The sequence below is a fragment of the Gobio gobio genome (assembly GCF_949357685.1).
Source record: "Gobio gobio genome assembly, chromosome: 15".
NCBI lineage: Eukaryota > Metazoa > Chordata > Actinopteri > Cypriniformes > Gobionidae > Gobio > Gobio gobio.
Genome location: NC_137108.1, coordinates 27904757 through 27924678, shown reverse-complemented (window position 1 = coordinate 27924678; position 19922 = coordinate 27904757). Strand labels below are relative to the sequence as shown.

Sequence of the window (19922 nt, the reverse complement as noted above, 5' to 3'; positions counted from 1 at the left end):
ACTCTAGACTTTTTAATCTGCAATAAACACCGCTCATTATTTTCGTTCGGGCCGAAACAAGTGATTGGCTTGGGCGACTGTCACTCTCTCTCGCTACCATGGCTACCACCGCTTTTGCTCCAGGATCTGCCCACATGCGCGCACCCCAGTGTTGCCAAGTCGGGCTACTTCAACACTGTTGCCGCATTTTTCATGTCCACGGGTTGAAGCGACCCCAATTATGTGATATTTTGCCCCGGGATTTGCGAATTTTAGCAGGCAGCCCTACCAAAAAGACACATATTTTACCCCCTAAACGTGATTTTTACCGGAGAAACACGATTGGGCTTGTTTTGGGCTAGTTTTGAGTAGCAATTGGGCGGATTTTGTTGTGAAAACCTGGCAACCCTGGCGCACCCGTTTGATTTGAGTTCAAGAGGCTGTATTTCTGCTGGACAGGTAATCTTTCATTTTGATTATAAATTTTTTTGGTTTATGTTTTCATGAAGCATGTCTCACTAGCACACGTAGCTGCCTAATATAGCTAACATAACATTACTTAGCATAAAGTTACAATGTTATACATATAGCGAGCCATTAGTAGAGATGATAAATAGGCCTACTCAATAGCCTATGCTTAGCTCAAGTTGATCGCTGTCGTGTTGAATTTCGCAAAATGTAACTTTAGATAACAAAATGCATGTGTAAAAGCTAGTACACCGCATCCAGGAACTTTTTTTAGAACTAAGTTAGCTAGCTACTACCCTCTGTCTAAACTCTTTTACCATGTTCACCGGGAACTTTACCTGCGCGTTTATTTCGGCCCTTGGTTTGTTTTTATATACTCTACCAATGTTTTTATCTTGTATTTGTGTGTCGTAGACACTGTGTTGTGTGTGTATTTTAAACTTTACCGTATCGTTATTCTAGCTTGATAGTGAGTACTAAGAGACATCTTATTTGTTTATATTCATAATGATAAAGTTAGATTTTGTATTACATGTGATTCTGACATGATGTCCCTACATGCACTTCTTCTCCGCTCATCTCAGGTAAATAATGCGTCTTTCAGCTGAGCTGATAACGGTCGGCGTAGCGCGTACATGTGTTTTGGGGGCGTGGCTTTGGAAAGAGCCCAGAAGGGAGAAGGTGGAGTGAACGGAAATAATGAGCTGTCTTTAAAACAGTCGTGAGAGGTCTACAGACACTCAATTTTTATACTTTCTTTTTCAGAGTACTTACATTTTAATTATGTATTGATATATAAAGAAAGTTTAAACAAATTTGGAAAAAAAGTTTTTTAACCAAATCCTACCTACCCTACCTTTAATATATGTGTGTGTACTGTGTATAATTATTATGTATATATACGGTAAATACACACACATGCATGCATATAGTTAAGAAACACTTTATATTGTATTTATTTATATTATTTATATTTTATTTTATATATATTTAAGAAAAAGTGTCATATTTATTTATAATATATTTATATATAATATAAAAGATTTAAATATATTTATAATTTTTTTTAATGAAAATAAATAATGTGTATGTATTCAAATATACATAGTAATTATACACACACATATTATGTAAACATTAAACAAACTATATATATCTACTATATAAGTCTACCATGGTGTAATTGGAGCACTGGACCTATACAGTTAACTAAACCTTTAGTCTTGCACTAAACGACTCTCCCACTAGAGGTACCCAGTGGCTATATTGACTGTATTTAGTATAGCTTTGCTATGAGAGCAAATATGAGATATTAAAAACTGAATTCTAACACTTGACAGTGTATGAGGATTTGTTCGGAGCTTCACTCTGCCATTTAACTTCCTTCCTTAAGTCGCGCGTTTCCACTTATCTTGAATTGTAACTCTTTTAGAAAACTTTGTCAAAGTGTGAACAATAGTTTTCTCGAGAGAAAAAATTACACTTGCAACAGACAAAGAATAAATGTATGTGCACATTCATCATAATATGAGGCAACACTACTTCAAGATGAAGTTGCTATAGTCCATCCACAGCATACGTAAGAGCGCTACTTCATGGTGATAAGTTTCAGAGCGCCTACCCACAGACCCGTGTGGCTGCAGTCAAATGTTGAGGCGCGTACAGTGTGAGTGAAAGATCGCAGGTAGGAGCGCACACTTCCCTTTGTGCTTCGTTATACTGCTCGAATCCAACGTGCTATGCCTTCCGAGGTTTTGGTTGGAGAAGGGGAAGGATAGGATAGGATGGAGAACAAGGCGACTGAGGTCTGTGTGGACTGAAGACAAGAGCGTGCTATGGAGATGACCGCTCGCCTCGCGCACTTGGACACCAAGGTGGATGGCAGAAACTGTGATGGGGTTGTCAACCATAACGGAGAAACAACGGAGATAAGAGTGCCGCTTTCTCACACGGGAAAAAGACTCAGTCCGATCGAGGGGGGAAATCTTTACAGACTGCGGGACAGAAAGTTCCTCTTGGAGGACAAGAAGCGCCTCTGCGCGTGGGCACTGGGAACCGCGTTGTTAGGCATCCTGCTGATGGTGTTGCATGCTGAGCTGTGCCCATTAGTGTATCGACCAGTAAGTATACAGCTATAACGAAATACAGGTAACGGTAGCGCGCGTGGCGTGGCGTGAGACAAGTGGTGAAATGTATGGATGGAGCATCAGCTCTGGGCTTTAAAGGGTGAAATTATATTTAATAATAGGAAATATCACCCAGATTTAAAAGAAAAGCTATTTACTTAATTATTTACAGTACTTTATTTACACTAATTTAAAAAAAAACACATCTAAAAAGTGCCAAAATTACGCACGGGTGGAATATTCTAATTTAGTTTACTAACATGTCTTTGCTCAAGTAATATCTTAAAGATAAATATTTGCATGTCTTACACTGTAAAAAGTGAATAAATATAGTAAGCTTAATTAACTTTTCCTACCTAAGGTTGATTTATTGATATGCCTATTAAATCTGGGTTTGGCTTGGATAAATCCAGTTAATTGAAATGTTAACACATGACAGACATATATCAGACACTTGACAAATCTTATTCCCAGGGTAGCAGGTTAAACAAAAGAGAAAACATATCTCAATGATAATCATAACTCTATATAGCTGGTCTGTTTGGTCAAATAATGTTAAGGTGAAAACAGAGCATACAAATGAAGCCCAACGCAACAAGAGTTGGCATGTAAAACCACCCCTGTTAAATTCAGAGCTGATGTCTTTATCAAAACGCATCCCCAAATAGTCCATCTCAACTTTAGCACATAAAAAGACCTGTTGGTCAGTGAGGTCCAAATAACGCAGGGAATCCGATATCTGCACTGCATTCATTTATTACCTGTTATGTGTCCCAAAGTAGTTACTATATTGTCTGACTGTTTACATGTTTGCATTTAGCAGGCACTTTTAGCCAAAGCGAATGACAGTCAAGGTTTGCATTGTATCCGTTCACGCATTCCTTGAGATTTGAACCTATGACCTTGGCGTTGCTAGCACCATGCTTTACTACTGTCTGAGCTACAGAAATGCATGATTATTATGTTTTTAGACATTTTGGATTTTTTTTTTTAAATGCATAAAAAAAATGTGTTAATAAATCTTGCCTGGATTTATTTTTGATAAACATATGAAAACACTGATTTGAAGAATTCATTAAAAGTACTTTTTATATTATTGTGAAAAAACCTCATCTGAAAACATCACCTGATTTTCAAACAACTCTTCAGATATATTAACTGTATTGTTACATGTGTCCGAAAATAGTAATTATTTCTTTAACATTATAACATCATAAAGTTTACAAAACCTTTAAACCAAGTATTAATGTTTTATAAAATGTTTATAAAACATTGATGTTTTAATGTTGATTACATAACACAAAATCTTGATAATAATCTATTTTTTTGCAGTCTCACCCTGAAATAGGTGTGACTGAAGAGTTTTAATGCCCTGACTGACAACTAATCAGTGTTTTCTTGATTTGTTCTAGCAAGTTTCCTACAATTATTTCTGGTCACACTGCTTCAAAGTTATTTTTGTTTTTTTAGACAATTTAGAGAAAGAATTAATTTGCACCTCCAAAGCATAGCCTACTTTTGCAACCGTGACTGCTTACCATACTCATGGAAACCAAATTATACAGAAAAAGCAGCTATTTATGCAAGTTTTTCCACATTTTGTCCCCCCTCCCTTTGTGCTGCTCAGACTGCCTATTGCATCTTTCCACACCATTTAGTGCATAATTAGCGCCTGTTTGAATAATGGATTTAAGTGTTGACCTCAAACGGGACATAAGCACTATGCTGATTTTCACGCGTTATCCCGTCCACATACCGTGGTGATTGGAGCGGTCAAAACAGACTTCAACTTTACCCCCCATAAGCTTTACCTACTGTTTCCTTAATGTTGGCGTATTGTATGTGTACACATTAACATGAACACTGCACAAAGAAATCATTATTTTCTTTCTTAAAAACAATATTTGTGAGAAAAACTATATGTGTAATCAATACCAACAAAGCAACTTTATAATGTATATTCAATATCACTATAAATTGATGCTTATCACAGTTATGTAGTTTTGGGCAGAATTTGAGCAGAACTGTGTACAAGAAGTTGCCAAGTCTTTATACAACCAAAAGCATTAAATGATTGGTTATATAAGCTGTACAATGGAAGTTTCCATTTTTACCTGGTCTTGTCTGGTTATGCTATAGATTTTAGGTAACATTTTAGTTTAGGGTCCAAGTTGCTTATTAGCATGCATATTACTAGGGTATTGGCTATTTATTAGTACTTTTAATGCCTTATTCTGCATGACCTTATGCTACATCCCTTAATCAATACCTTAACTTAACAACTACCTCACTAACTAATAAGCAGTAATTAGGAGTTTATTGAGGCAAAAGTCATAGTTAATAGGTAGTTAATAGTGAGAATTGGACCCTAAACTAAAGTGTGACTGATTTTTCTCTATGAAATGTTCTCTCATTTTGTTAAATTCAGCGTTAATAACATTTTCAAAATACACAGTAAAACAGTCAGACCCTCTCCAACTTTAGTGCATAACATGGTCTGTTGGCCACAGAGATGATTCACAGAATTTCACAGAAGCCCTTTTGGTCATTTAGCAGATGCTTTTCTTCCAAAGAAACCTGAAGTGTACAATATGGCTCCTCAGCTTCCTTGCTCACAAAAGTTGTGGCATTCTTTCTGGTTTTTATCTCACCCCCATCTGAGATTTAAAGATCTCTTTAGTATTTACACTGTAAAAAAAGAGGGTGCTTACCTTAAGGAGCTTCTTCTACCTGGTCAATCTCTTAAATTTAGATTTGTTAATGTAACATATTTAAGTTTATTCAGTGTTATTCAGTTCTTCAATGATATGTTTGTCATTGCAGTATGTTTTGATGAAATCTGCTCAAAAATTGACAAGAAACCTGATGGAACTATAATACTATCATTTTTTTCAGAATAGGTATAATGATTCTTCTGGATTTGTTCTTGAATTTGCATAGCAATGCATATATTTGTTTTATGTTATTTTAGTGGAATTGGTGTGGAGAAGGACCACATGCTAACAGAACGATCTTCCAGGCACGATCATTTATTTAAGCCCACCATTCTCTTGGAAAACAGGTTATGCAGGAAATTTGGCTATTTATGCAAGTTTTTCCACATTTTGTCTCCCTCCCCTTTGTGTTGCTCACACTGCCTGAGGTCATATTGCATCTTTCCACATCATTTAGTGCATAATTAGCGCCTGTTTGCATAATGGATTTGATTTTTGACCTCTAATGGCATATAAGCTTGATGCTGATTTTCATGTCTTATCCTTCCTACATAACATGGTAGTTGGAGTAAGCAAAACAAACTTCCTTTTGCCATCAAAAAAACATCTAATCTTACATTTTTAAATAAAAGATTTGTTAAATAGAATGTTAAATTGCTCATTGTGTTCACATGTAATAATAAAACAGCAAAAATTACAGTGAAATACTGCAACTTTAGACTAGTAGAGTTATTAAATGTTTATCCGTCGTATTTAAGTAATTTTTTTCAGTTCTTACATTGAAAAATAGCATAATTCACTGTTCTCTGTGTTTTGTCTGTTCTCTCTAGGGATCCATATATGCCCTCTCCATAAACGGTCTCATCAGTTTCTCCACTGGGTGTCTGCTCATTCTCATCATCGCCTTCCATTATAAAGACATCAGAGTGAGTGTTTTTGTCCAATCTGTATCCGTTGAATTGCCTCTTCTTAATCTCTGAATGTCTGAAGATATTACTCTTAAAGGGACAGTTCACCCAAAAATGACAGTTTTGTTAAGATTTACACACCCTAGTTCCAAATGTGTGTGACTTATTTTGTTCTGTGGAACACAAAAGATCTTATTTTGTCCATAAAATTAAAGCTGACTCATAAACAGTTTGAATTTTCAGTCAGAATTTTCAATTTTAGGTAAACTAATCCTTTAAGTGTTTTTCATCTGTTTTTACTAGTTTCTTCTGTTGCGGTGTCAAACTTGTTTGAATGAAATGCCACTTGATGTCACTATGTTGAGTCCATATGATTACACATTGGCATATAATACTTATAGCAATAAGAAACAGATGAGACTTCACACAGTTGGGATATGTTTATCTCATGATGTGTAATGTCATGTCTCTATGAGAGGTGTTAAAGTAGTAGGATTAGATAGTGTAACCCAATACATGTGAAGATTCCTACCCTTAACCAGTGGTGGATCCTGGCATAGGCAAAGGTTGGCTCACACAGCTTTTAGACACGACTTTGTTCTCTTATTTATAGTTCATTTGAGGCAGTTTATGGCGTTATATTGACAAATGTCGAGAACACATTGAGCACACAAAACTGGACCTTCGCTTTCAATTTAAAGTGGTCACATGGCTCTGCTCTCGCTCAGATGTTGCGTGAGCACGCTCAAACTTTGTCCTGTGCTGTCGTGAAGGGGGGATAAGTCTTATTTCGCCCTAGGGCACCAAATAAGCCTGTACCACTACTGCCCTTAACCATTACTATCTCAACGTTATACTGGAAAATACGCATTTGGTAGTGTGACTACAGTTCCTAACTGTGGTGTATGTCACATTGGGTTAAGCAAGAAAGAATAATTGATAAATAGAAAATTGATTGAGGCCAGTTAAAGAAAGTTGACTAAATTTGAACAGTGTCAAGTTCAGAAAACGTTTCATAGCATCTACAAGTGCAGTACAGAGATAAGAAGGCAAGTGTGAGGAGCATGTGGGGCTTATCTGAACTCCTCACACTGAGTCAGCAATATGAGGGTTTTTAAAGTTAAAACATTGAAGTAAAAAAAGTCAGTTACACTTCACTTTGTGATTTTTTTGTGACCCATTTGTTTAAAGGATCTTGTAAGCAAAAGAAGAAAAGGAAAAAGAGGAAAAAACAAGGGAAATGAGAAAGTTAAAAAAGGATTATAGAACAGAAAAAGCCTTTCCCTTGTTGTTTTCAAAAAGTGTCATGTAAACGTCTGTCTTCTGAAATCTGATGTACTTTGAAAAAGCATGTAATTTGGCCAAAAGCCCCCTGCTATACTTAAAGCTGCAGTCCGTAACTTTTTTGGGTTAAAAATTATCCAAAATACATTTTTGAGCAAGTACATAACCAGCCAGTGTTCAATACTATCTGCTTACCGTAGCTCGATTTACAACGGTAAGCTTGTAATAATGTTTTTAATTCCAGTGGTACTGGTGGATTTCCGCTGAATATTCAAGCATGTCTTTGCGTCATCACGTCACATCTGTACACATAAAGAAGGTGTCCCGGCTAGTAGGCTACATTGCGTGTGAGGATGTTGGAGGTGGAGATTTATAGCCTTTTCTCATAGCACTTCATATAATTAAATGTATTAATTTGATGGCGGATCCAGAAAGGTTCAAACGACAATCACCAGTGACAACTGGAGATTTACCCGTTGTAAAATGCAAAAGACTTCGTCTCAATCAGCTCCCTAAGTTCAGTAGTCAGGGCACTGTTCAGGACATAAGTCAATGGGCTGACTCCCTGATCAGTGCCCTGACTACTGAACTAGGGAGCTGATTGAGACGCTCCCTCGGAGTGGCTACAGAAAAAAAGAGACTGCAACCGGGCCTATGCGAAAACAAGAATAAAAAGGGCTTTTGAAAGGTGGCGTGAACTCCGTGTTTTAAAGGGGTTCAAAACGGACGCAGAGATCGTTTTTTTCTGCTGGACAAGACATTTCAATGGTTAAATTATGTAATAGAAGCACACTTGTTCTCTTAATTCATACACTTACAGAGTTTTCTTTGTTGTGACTTTCTCGTTTTGCTATGTGCATTATGGTAAATATCAATTATTTTGTGCTAGCTATGAGAGGCAGCAATTCACCTCTACTCCACATTAATTTGTTGGTATATGATAGTCCGAAATTAGACTGCACAGAAGTGGAAACTAAACTACAGGTAGCCCTAATACACATTAAATGTAGTTACGCTATGCTGATGTTGTTAACATTAACAATTTGAAAACAAAGTATAATTTGCACGGTTTGATGTGATATGATAAGCGATAGTTAGATTTAATCATCGCGGTTTACTGCAATGCTTTTTTCCCCTTAGTTGGTCAGAACAAAAGTAGATGTTATCTACTTACTTGTTCAGATTACATTTTCTGGTGAAAATTATTATGTTGGTCATACTTTCAAAAAGTATAACCTGTGATTCTGAATGACAGCATCCACACAGCGCGGTGACTGACAGCCGCACATTCTCCTCAAAACATTGGATTCCTCCGCGCTGTGCCATGCCGAGGCACAAATCACGTTAAGTTGATAATTCCGCGGATAACTGCAATTGTAGATTTCGAACAGAGATGGCGACAAAGAGGCAAAACTACGGACTGCAGCTTTAAAGGGTTAGTTCACCCAAAAATGAAAATTTTGTCATTAATTACTTACCCTCATGTCGTTCGACACCCGTAAGACCTCTGTTCATCTTCGGAATACAAAGGAAGATATTTTAGTTGAAATCCGATCGCTCAGAAAGGCCTCCATTGGCACAATGTACGGTACACTCTCAAGACCCATAAAAGGTACTAAAGACGTCGTTACAAAGTCCATCTCACTACAGTGGTTCTACAATAACTTATAAAGCGACGAGAATAGTTTTTGTGCGCAAAAAAAAACTAAATAACGACTTATATAGTGATGAACGATTTCAAAATAATGCATCATGAAGCTTCAAAGCGTTATGCATCAGCGAGTCGAATCATGATTCGGATCGCATGTCAAACCGTCAAACTGCTGAAATCAAGTGACTTTGGCGATTCAAACCGCTGAATCGACTCACTGATTCATAACGCTTCGAAGCTTCATGATGCCTTGTTTTGAAATCGGTCATCATGATATAAGTCGTTATTTAGGGTTTTTTTGCGCACAAAAACTATTCTCGTCACTTTATAAAGTTATTGTAGAACCACTGTAATGAGATGGACTTTGTAACGACGTCTTTAGTACCTTTTATGGGTCTTGAGAGTGAACCTTGCATTGTGCAAATGGAGGCCTTTCTGAGCGATCGGATTTCAACTAAAATATCTTCATTTGTGTTCCGAAGATGAACGGAGGTCTTACGGGTGTCGAACGACATGAGGGTAAGTAATTAATGACATAATTTTCATTTTTGGGTGAACTAACCCTTTAAGTACCTCAACATCTCCATCAGCCCACTGCCAAGACATAACCTGCTTTTACATGATCTCACATCTCCCTCAGTTCCCCCCAACCCCCATCCTATTCCCTGTGCCTGGAAAACCCTTAACTGTGTTCCCATGGGACTCATATCGCACCCCTCATCATCACCGTAAAGGCCTCATTTTAGGGATGGAAATCGCTTACTGTCTGCAGCAGGATTAATGGACTTACTTAACCTGAATGGCGGCAAATAAATGCAGGATTTCATGGGCTGATCTATTTAATCTTTTGAAAAAATCCCAAGAAATGGCATGCCCAGACTAAAACATATACAGTTCATGAATCCTTTGCACTAAAAGCATAAGTATGGTCTCATTTGAAAGCAGACACTTGGCAGTTTATTGTTAAGTCAAAGTTAATTATTTTTATAATGAAAAAATAGCTATAATAAGCTTCAAAGGTTTGTAAAGTTATTAGAAATGTATTTTTATGATGACATCTTTTTGAAAATAAAATTGAAGTTGGCCTACATCTAAAGCCACAAGTCTGACCATGTTATATTTCAAATCTGAAGATGATAAGTCTAAAACTCTGAATTTTATTAAATGTTTTTCAAGATCATGTCATGTGATTTTATTTTGACAAGACTCTAAAATGTTAACTGATGTGTATCTTCTAAGCTTAAATTCAGTGTATTGTCTCTATTGTTTAGTGGTGCAAACTGCCCCATTCAGTTTCAATCTCCCCAGCACACATTCACACATCTTCGGGCTGGTTATGGCTCTAATTATTATTCTTTTGTCTTCATTGTAATCACTGTCGACTCTCTATTCAAACTGTTCTATTCAAACTTAATTTCTTTGATCAAACTCCTCACTTCACCTTCTAAACTGTATCAAATGCCCTTCTTGAAAATAGAATCAGTGAGTTTCTGTGAGTTTTACTATTCAAAATTTTTCATTAAAGTAACGTATTTGAAGCTAAATGTCCATTACCATAACCGTACTTCAGCTCCATCCGGAGGCTTATACTTAACCCAGACCGGACTGTCGGGCTATAAGGGGTTAATATGTATTACACAGCAAGAAGCCCAGCCTGTAAGGCAGGGACATTCAAATTATAAAACCTGATAAAAGTGGACGTGGAGGCCCAGCCTGCCACCGCACGGATATCATCCAGTAAAATGCCAGTAGACCAAGCCCATGACGAGGCCATGCCTCTAGTAGAATGGGCTTTGATGCCTATAGGGCAGCTGAGATCTTTGGACTCATAAGCCAGCGAGATTGCATCCACTATCCATCGCAACAAGGTCTGCTTTGTAACCGCACACCCGCGGGTGCGGCCCCCAAAGCACACAAAGAGCTGTTTAGTTTGCCTGAAAGCAGCGGAACGCTCTATGTATATTCTCAGCGCTCTGACAGGACAGAGCAAATTAGCATCTTCCTCATCTAACGATGATGAGAGTGCTGAAAGTGAAATGACCTGTGCTCTGAACGGAGTTGAAAGCACCTTAGGTACATATCCATGTCTTGGTTTGAGGACAACTTTAGAGTCGTTTGGCCCAAATTCCAGACAAGAGGCGCTCACTGAGGGCGTGTGCAGATCACCCACTTGCTTAACTGATGCGATTGCTAGCAGAAAAGCGGTCTTGAGTGATAGGAGCTTTAAGCTCACCGAATGCAGAGGCTTGAATGTTGAGCCTTTCATAGCATCCAGGACCGTGGACAGGTCCCATATAGGGACTGAAGGGGGGCGAGGTGGGTGAAGCCTTCTAGCCCCTTTGAGGAAGCGCATGATAAGATCGTTCTTCCCCAATGACAGTCCATTCACTTGAGTGTGGTACGCTGCTATGGCAACCACATAAACTTTGAACGTGGAGTAGGAACGACCCGCATCCAGTAGCTCTTGTAGAAAAGTGAGCACTTCTGACACTTCACAATTATGTGGGGTAAGGCTTCGTGCTTTACACCAGTCCGAAAAGACTGACCATTTGCCTGAATAGAGCCGCCTGGTCGCGGGACTCTAGCTTCAGAAATAGTGTTTAATACACTTTCAGAGAGGTTCTCATGTACCCGTTGATGGGCCAGACATGAAGCGCCCATAGATCGGGATGGGGATGCCAGATCTGCCGTTTCGCCTGCATGAGGAGGTCTCTCCTCAGCGGAATTGGCCACGGGGCTGTATCTGACATCCGACTTAGCAGTGAGAACCATGGTTGATTTCTCCAGAGCGGGGCTATCAAAAGCACAGCGCATTTGCTCTCCCTGATCCTCTCTATGACCTGAGGTAACATTGAGATTGGGGGAAAAGTATAAAGAGGAAGGCTGGGCCATTTGTGGGCCAACGCGTCCTTGTGCTTGGAGAAATATATTAGGCATTGAGCATTGTCTTGTGAGGCGAAAAGATCCACTTTTGCCACGCCAAACATGCCCCTAATTGTCTGAATCGTTTGTGGGTGAAGAGACCACTCTGCTGGGGACACTTTTCCCCTGGACAGCATGTCCGGACCCAGATTCAGAATGCCTGGCACATGAGTCGCTCTCAGCGAGCTCAGGTTGTGCTCCGCCCATATTATGACTGTTTTTGCCATCGTGTGGACACCAATAGATCTTAGACCGTCCTGGTGATTTATATAGGCTACCACTGACCTGCTGTCCGTTCGGATCAGGACATGGTGATGCTTTATGTACGGAATGAAAGGTCTTAGCGATAGCGTGACCGCTTTCATCTCTAGACAGTTTATGTGAAGGCTCTTTTCCGAGTCTGACCAGAGACCGGAGACTGGCCTGCCCTCGTGAAGGGCTCCCCAACCTAGGTTGGATGCATCTGTCGAGATAACTTTCCACTTCGTAACAGTGCCCAAACTCACGCCCATCTGATACCAGACGTGATTTTTCCAAGGAGCCAGAGCCAATACACAGCTGTGGTCTACCTTGATTTGTAATCGGCCCGAGAGCCATGCGTGAGCTGGAACGCGGCAATTCAGCCAGCGTTGGAGAGGGCGCGTGTGTAACAGACCTAGTCTGAGGACTGGCGAGACCATGAGACCCAACATCCTCTGAAAGTGTTTGAGAGGAGTGTATGCACCGGACCTGAGGGAAACCGCTCGGTTCCGAACAGAGAGCGCGCACTGTGACGTCAGTCACGCGTTCATCTGTAATGAGTCTAACACTGTTCTTTTTTTTTTTTTTATGTACATTTATGAAATGCACGTTCTGTAAAGCTGCTTTGAAACAATGTGTATTGTGAAAAGTGCTATACAAATAAATTTGAATTGAATTGAATTGTTCCCAGAAACGAAATGTTCTGTGTGGGAGACAATGAGCTCTTTGCCACATTGATTCTGAGGCCCAAGCATTTCAAATGGTTGAGAAGCCAAGATCTCTGGTTTAATAACTGTATCTCTGACTGAGCTATTATGAGCCAGTCGTCGAGATAGTTGAGAATTCTCATTCCCCAAAGCCTCAGCGGGGTTAGCGCCGCTTCCATGCACTTCGTAAACGTGCGGGGAGCCAGAGATAGACCAAAGGATAGGGTCTTGTTCAGATGTCTGAGATCTAGAATGGGCCTGAGACCACCGTCCAATTTTGGTACAAGGAAGTAACGACTGTAAAAGCCTGACTCGCTTTGTGAGGGGTGTACGGCTTCCACTGCCCCTTTCATTAACAGTTTCGATATTTCGGTTCGAAGCATGTGACTTGTCTCTACCACGGTGCGAAAGCGCGGTGGTCTGCGAGCAAACTGTAGCGAGTAACCTTGTTCTATTATGTTCAACACCCATTTTGAAATGCCAGGAATGGCCTGCCAGGCCTCGGCCTTCGAAGCCAGGGGCTGAATTAATTTGTGGGGCTCAGCGACTCGGTGGCCCGATAATGTTGTGTTAGAGTGGCGCTTATCAGAGCGCGTTTGTTCACGGGCTCTTTGACTGCGAGATAATTGTTTCCCGCCGCCTGAGTGCAGGGGGCCGGGGGACATAGAATATTGGTGCTTGTGTACAGGGGAGCGCGTTTGTGTACGGGCTCGTTGACTGTGGGAATAATGTTTCCAGCCACCTGAGTGCAGGGGGCTGGGGAACATAGGGCAGTGATTGAGTGTAGGGGTACATGCTGGCACACTGCCTACAGAGAAAAAAACGTTTTTGTGATTCATATGGGTCGCCGTGAAAACAGCGTTTGTGTACAGGCAAGCGCGTTTGTTTGCGGGCTCGTTGGCTGTGTATGTAATGTGCCCAGCCACCTGGTTGAAGGGAGCTGGAGAACGTTTTTGAAAGAGAGCGAGGTGGTAAACCAGCCAAAGCGGGTATTATCCACCTTCTCTTTGTGCCTCTGGCTAGGACACGCGGGGGAAAGGCCGGCGTGTGCTCGTCAGAGCGCTCCAGGGGCCTCTGGTCGCGGCGTTTCTTCTTACGCGCTCAAGAGGCTGAGTGCAAGGGACGGGATTCGGATCGAAACTGGCAAGCCGAGACCGAAGGGTCTGCAGCGCCATTTCGTCGCACTCCGGTCAGCCGCCCTGGTTGAGTGCGGCCTGCGCATGGTCTCATCCAAGACATGAGATGCAGATGATGTGCCGATCCTCGTCCGGGAGAAAGCCTATACACGAGACGCAGGAGGAACGAGACATTTGCAACAACGTCCCGGCTCTTTTCGTGAGTGTGTAGCAACGGCAAACACACGGATTGGTAATAAAGGATATGTGCCGGATGGCGCAGCTGGAAGGCAGGTTGAAGGCGGAGAGTCCGACGTCCTCAGGCTGCAGAGTTCCGCTGGGTGCGTGTCGACGGCAGGCTTCAATCTAGAGCTCAGCGAGGTGAGTTGCTGAAGAAGACATAATCTGACGAACCTGGCGAGACAGGGTCTCTTTATACCCTTGGCTATGCAAATTCTGCTGCCCCCTGTGGCGGGAATATTAGAGAGACCTGATTGGTCCTTCCCGCCCAGCGATCTCGCCATTGGTTCCTGCAGTTGCAGCAACACAGCCAATCAGCGCGCAGCTGCTTCCTGCTGAGAGCTGTGCAGCTGCACTGCGTTTTACATGGTATTTTTAGGATAAAAATTTGCTTCAAAATCTTGAGGAAAGGAAATTCCCCTAGCGTTTAGCAAAACGCAATACGAGAGTACTCTCGAAAGGGAACGAAGTGTATATTTATAATTTATTGTGGGAACTGTATAAGTAATGGTGCATACGTTAGCGTAGCACTAACGTGAATGATCGATGTAACATAAACATTTGTAAAACAAATCTTGCTCCATCTTTACTCAAAGTAGTAAGAACGACAGACAATCTGCATTAATAGACAGTTTTAGGTAATAGTGGCCCACAGCTGATTAGCAGTAGTGTTTCAGTATGACAGTAATAACGTGAATGAGCCGGTTAGCCAGGAAACTTACACAATATAAAAACACAAACCTACATATTTCGAACACCCGGTAGAAAATAAATAAATCAATATTTATTCATAATTACAGGTTGTGATTCTGAGGAGCAAGCTGGTCCAAATATCCTGGGTACTAACCCATCTTTCAAGAGCAAGTGTTTTTCTGAATCCCGTGTTGAACTCTGAGATTTGAGAAGCAGTCGTCCGTAAAATAAAATAAAAAAAATAAAAAATTGCGGGCGGACAACGAGCAACATAGACGGGCATTATGCAAATGTATTTTCTAGTGATGTAGAACCATCACGCAGTGAGATTCGAATTACAAATGACTCGTATAGGCAGTTCATAGTCTATTTTTTTCTTTTGGGAGACAACTTGATTTATTGTGCACTTTTGACTTTACAACTTTGCAGAACGTTTTCATTCACAAACAGCTATATTACACACTGCATGAAAGGGAATACTTGAAAAAACATAATAGGGGCACTTTAAAAATGATGACATCTATTAATTTACGATGGTTAAATGTTACATATTTTGTCATTGCATCCAGTGACCTCATGGATGAGGAAAATTTCGCAGTCCAGAGTGACACACTTTTTTTTAGATTTTACAGCAGCTGGAACTGGTACAATAAGTGTAGCAGGAAAATGTAGGGAACAATTACACTTACAACCGAATTCTGGTCCATGTACTTTTCAAACTGTCTGATGTAATCCAAGGCGGCTGTTGATTAATATGGTGTTACTCATTTTCTGCTCTAAGTCATGTTTAATATTTTTTTGTGTCATGTAATTAATGAGGCATTCATTTGTGATTTATGGTTTTGAGTAGTTTCACTGACACACTTGTCCTTCACAAGCAAAACAGTTTACAGCTGGACGTCCTATCAGGGAGGGCAGGGCTGTGTTTGTTTTGGCTCCGATCTTACAGTGAATCAAGAATGTCTTGCTCACTTTCTCGTCTTTGCCATACTTTGTTAATCATTGCTTCCTTATGAGATCAATCAAGTGATTCTCTTGTTGATACACATCCTGCCTCTGTTTTTCTTTCCTTTCTTCAAGCTTTTCATCATTGACCACAACCAGGTGGACTGGCGCATTGCCATGACCAGTAACCGGGTGCTTGGCATCTCTCTGGAGCTCATTGTCTGTGCTATCCATCCTGTGGCCATCTACCTGAGGCCAGATATGGGGGATAGACTGGGGGGGAAACCGGAGCAAAATTCCTCGACCCCCCTCTGCTTGTCCTCTAGTCACAAAGAAGTCATGCTCGATGTGGAGCTGCTGCTGTCGGCCTTAATGTTCCTGAGACTGTATCTTGTGCACAGAGCCGTCCTTTTACACAGCAAGGTTCTCCTCAGCGCCTCTTACAGGAGCATCGGCTCCCTCAACAACATCAACTTCAGCTTCCGCTTTGTGCTCAAGGTGTTAATGAACAAGTATCCGGCCCGCACGCTTCTGGTCTTCATTATGTTCTTCTGGCTCTCCGCTGCTTGGATGCTGCGACTGTGTGAAAGGTACAGAACGTGCAATATGCAACAGTATTTATTATAGTTTTTCCATTCGCTTCCTCTTGCTTCACTCATTACAGCTCATCAAGTGTTATCACGCTGCTTCTGATGTTGATGGTCAATTTGAGTTGTGGTCATTTCTTACGAATACATTTACTTCAGGAACAAACATGTTGTTCTTCAGCACACAGAACTCATTTTGACCATCAAATTTCAAACAAAACATTCTGGTGTGTTTTTTTAGGTCTTAGATAGTTACTGCTATGAGTCATTCATTAACATTGTTGTCTTTTCATTCAGTTTAAGTAGATGTTCTGAGTTTTTCTTTTGTTCTGAGTTATTTACACAGCCGCTCTCTGTCTCCACCTATAGGCAGAAGCAGGTAGAGACAGGTGGCATGGACACAGCACTGTGGCTCATAGCCATCACCTTCCTCACAGTGGGCTATGGAGATGTGTCCCCTCACACCAGCTGTGGAAAGGTGGTGTGTCTCTTCACAGGAGTCATGGTAAATATAACTATAACTATTATAGTCGTGTTTGTACCGGAATATAGGTCTACTGGTGCTAAGTTTACAAAAGAGTAGTTTGAGACAAATCTGAAAGTGTGGTATTTGTTAGACGCGTTCAGTAAAACATATGTTCGCTTAAAGAAGACAAAGACTCCTAATGTTTCATTGAGCTCCATAGCTTTGGTTTAGTAAAGTAATAGAATATGTTTAGCATTATCATATGCATTGTTATCTGAACACATTATAGGGCTCCTGATAATGTGACAATAATTTAGTTGTGCGTCTATATGTGGTTTAGTCAGCTATATCTGCATGCAATATACAGGTGCTGGGCATATAATTAGAATATCATCAAAAAGTTGATTTATTTCACTAATTCCATTCAAAAAGTGAAACTTGTATATTATATTTATTCATTAAACTCAGACTGATATATTTCAAATGTTTATTTCTTTTAATTTTGATGATTATAACTGACAACTAAGGAAAATCCCAAATTCAGTATCTCAGAAAATTACAATATTGTGAAAAGGTTCAATATTGAAGTCACCTGGTGCCATTGTGTGCCTCTCCTCTCTTCCGGGACCCTGATTTCCAAAGGAAATGCAAAATTTACTTTCATCAGAAAACATAACTTTGGAGCACTCAGCAGCAGTCCAGTCCTTTTTGTCTTTAGCCCAGGCGAGACGCTTCTGACGCTGTCTGTTGTTCAAAAGTGGCTTGACACAAGGAATGCGACTGCTGAAACCCAGGTATTGCATACGTCTATGCGTATTGGTTCTTGAAGCACTGACTCCAGCTCTAGTCCACTCTTTGTGAATCTCCCCCACATTTTTGAATGGATTTTGTTTCACAATCCTCTCCAGGGTGTGGTTATCCCTATTGCTTGTACACTTTTTTCTACCACATCTTTTCCTTCCCTTCGCCTCTCTATTTATGTGCTTGGACACAGAGCTCTGTGAACAGCCAGCCTCTTTTGCAATGACCTTTTATGTCTTGCCCTCCTTGTGCAAGGTGTCAATGGTCGTCTTTTGGACAACTGTCAAGTCAGCAGTCTTCCCCATGATTGTGTAGCCTACAGAACTAGACTGAGAGACCATTTAAAGGCCTTTGCAGGTGTTTTGAGTTAATTAGCTGATTAGAGTGTGGCACCAGGTGACTTCAATATTGAACCTTTTCACAATATTCAAATTTTCTGAGATACTGAATTTGGGATTTTTTTCCTTAGTTGTCAGTTATAATCATCAAAATTAAAAGAAATAAACATTTTAAATATATCAGTCTGTGTGTAATGAAGGAATATAATATACAAGTTTCACTTTTTGAATGGAATTTGTGAAATAAATCAACTTTTTGATGATATTCTAATTATATGACCAGCTCCTGTATGTATACAACATATTGTCACTCACAACAACAAACACAACACAAGCCGTGATAACGTGAAAAAAGGACTCTAATGCACCGGTTCGTTTTAATGATTGAGTCAAAATGATTCTCAAACTCGCTCGTGAACCAGTGCTTTGAACCTTGGCTGCATCCAAAATTGCATACTCTCGTACTTTTGGATAAATAATTACTTCACGACCGCTAAAAAAGTGCATTCCTATATATAGCATGAGTGTGTGTAGTATTCGCCATGTTGTCATTATCATGTGACCTACCAGCGTCAGTTAAGTCGCTTCTCTGCCATTCACAAATCCTCTCCATCATATGCACACTTCAGAGTCTCACCAGAAGAATTAGGTCATCCGGGTACTTTTTGTCTACTCTTTTATGAGTACTGTGAATTTGGACGTTTACTGTTTAAAAACATACTGTTTTTCGGCTACTATATACACTCTAAAAAAGGTTCTATATGGCACCAAAAATGGTTTTTGGCTCGTAATCATGGGGGAACATTTTTAAGTACCAATTTAGGTGCTTCAGTGGTTCTTCAGCGATTCTTCAGAGGTTCTTCACCGGTTCTTTGACTAAGGTGCTATATAGCACCGCTAACTAAGGTGCTATATAGCACCGCTACCATATACAGAACATGTTAAGATATGGTGCTATATAGCACCAAAAGTGGTTCCTCTATGATTACGACAAAGAACCATTTTTGGTGCCATATAGAACCCTTTTTTTAGAGTGAAGTAGGGAAATATGTGATTTCAGATGCAGCCAGAGTCACTCTGTGAATCGTTCAGAGCCATCCACAACTGGCTCCACATGAACCAAGTCGAGTCGTTTTCTGGTTGTGTCCTATTCTAAACGAATCAGAAACTGTGTTGTATAGCCTACTTTAGATTCATTACATTTACATATATACTTAATCATTGTTCATGCAAACACTAATGAATAATGTGTACATAATTCAATCAATTTATCACAATTTTCTTAAAAACACATTATTAGCAAGCGTGTATGTAATTTGTAAGACATTTGGCTTCTAAATGGCCCCCACCTCTTTAAAGAAAATCTAAATCATCAGTGTCTGTAGTTGTCAAAACTTCAGCTTCATCACACGCAAAGTGTTGTGACTGAGTTATGAGATTCATGTCCATCTGGACACATTTTTTGTACAGTTACAGCTGTTCTTCCACCCTTACTGACAGAGACACTGGAGTCTGACTATGATGCTGTGCTGACAGTTTATGATTTTAAAGAGAATCATGGTTTGTGACATCTCTCATACAGAGGCTGTTCAATCCTGATTAACAAACAAGTATTGAGAGGTGATCTGAATGAATGAGTTGAATTTTAACAAATATCCAATGAGTATTTTTTTTGTTAATTTGCCTTATGTTGTATAATGTTGAAATCTTTAAGGCATTATGAAGGTATTTAAAAAAA

At 40.1% G+C, this 19922-nt stretch overlaps 1 protein-coding gene across 1 annotated transcript in view; it reads left to right on the top strand.

Moving 5' to 3' along the window:
• Positions 1–2022: 2022 nt before the first annotated feature.
• kcnn4 (potassium intermediate/small conductance calcium-activated channel, subfamily N, member 4) overlaps positions 2023–19922 on the top strand; it is a 29978-nt gene continuing 12078 nt past the window's right edge. The window contains exons 1-4 of the mRNA XM_079836665.1: positions 2023–2567; positions 6118–6213; positions 16128–16582; positions 16949–17084. Coding sequence (XP_079692791.1) covers positions 2283–2567; positions 6118–6213; positions 16128–16582; positions 16949–17084 — 972 coding nt within the window. The 5' untranslated portion in view covers positions 2023–2282. The remainder of the gene's footprint in view (positions 2568–6117; positions 6214–16127; positions 16583–16948; positions 17085–19922) is intronic.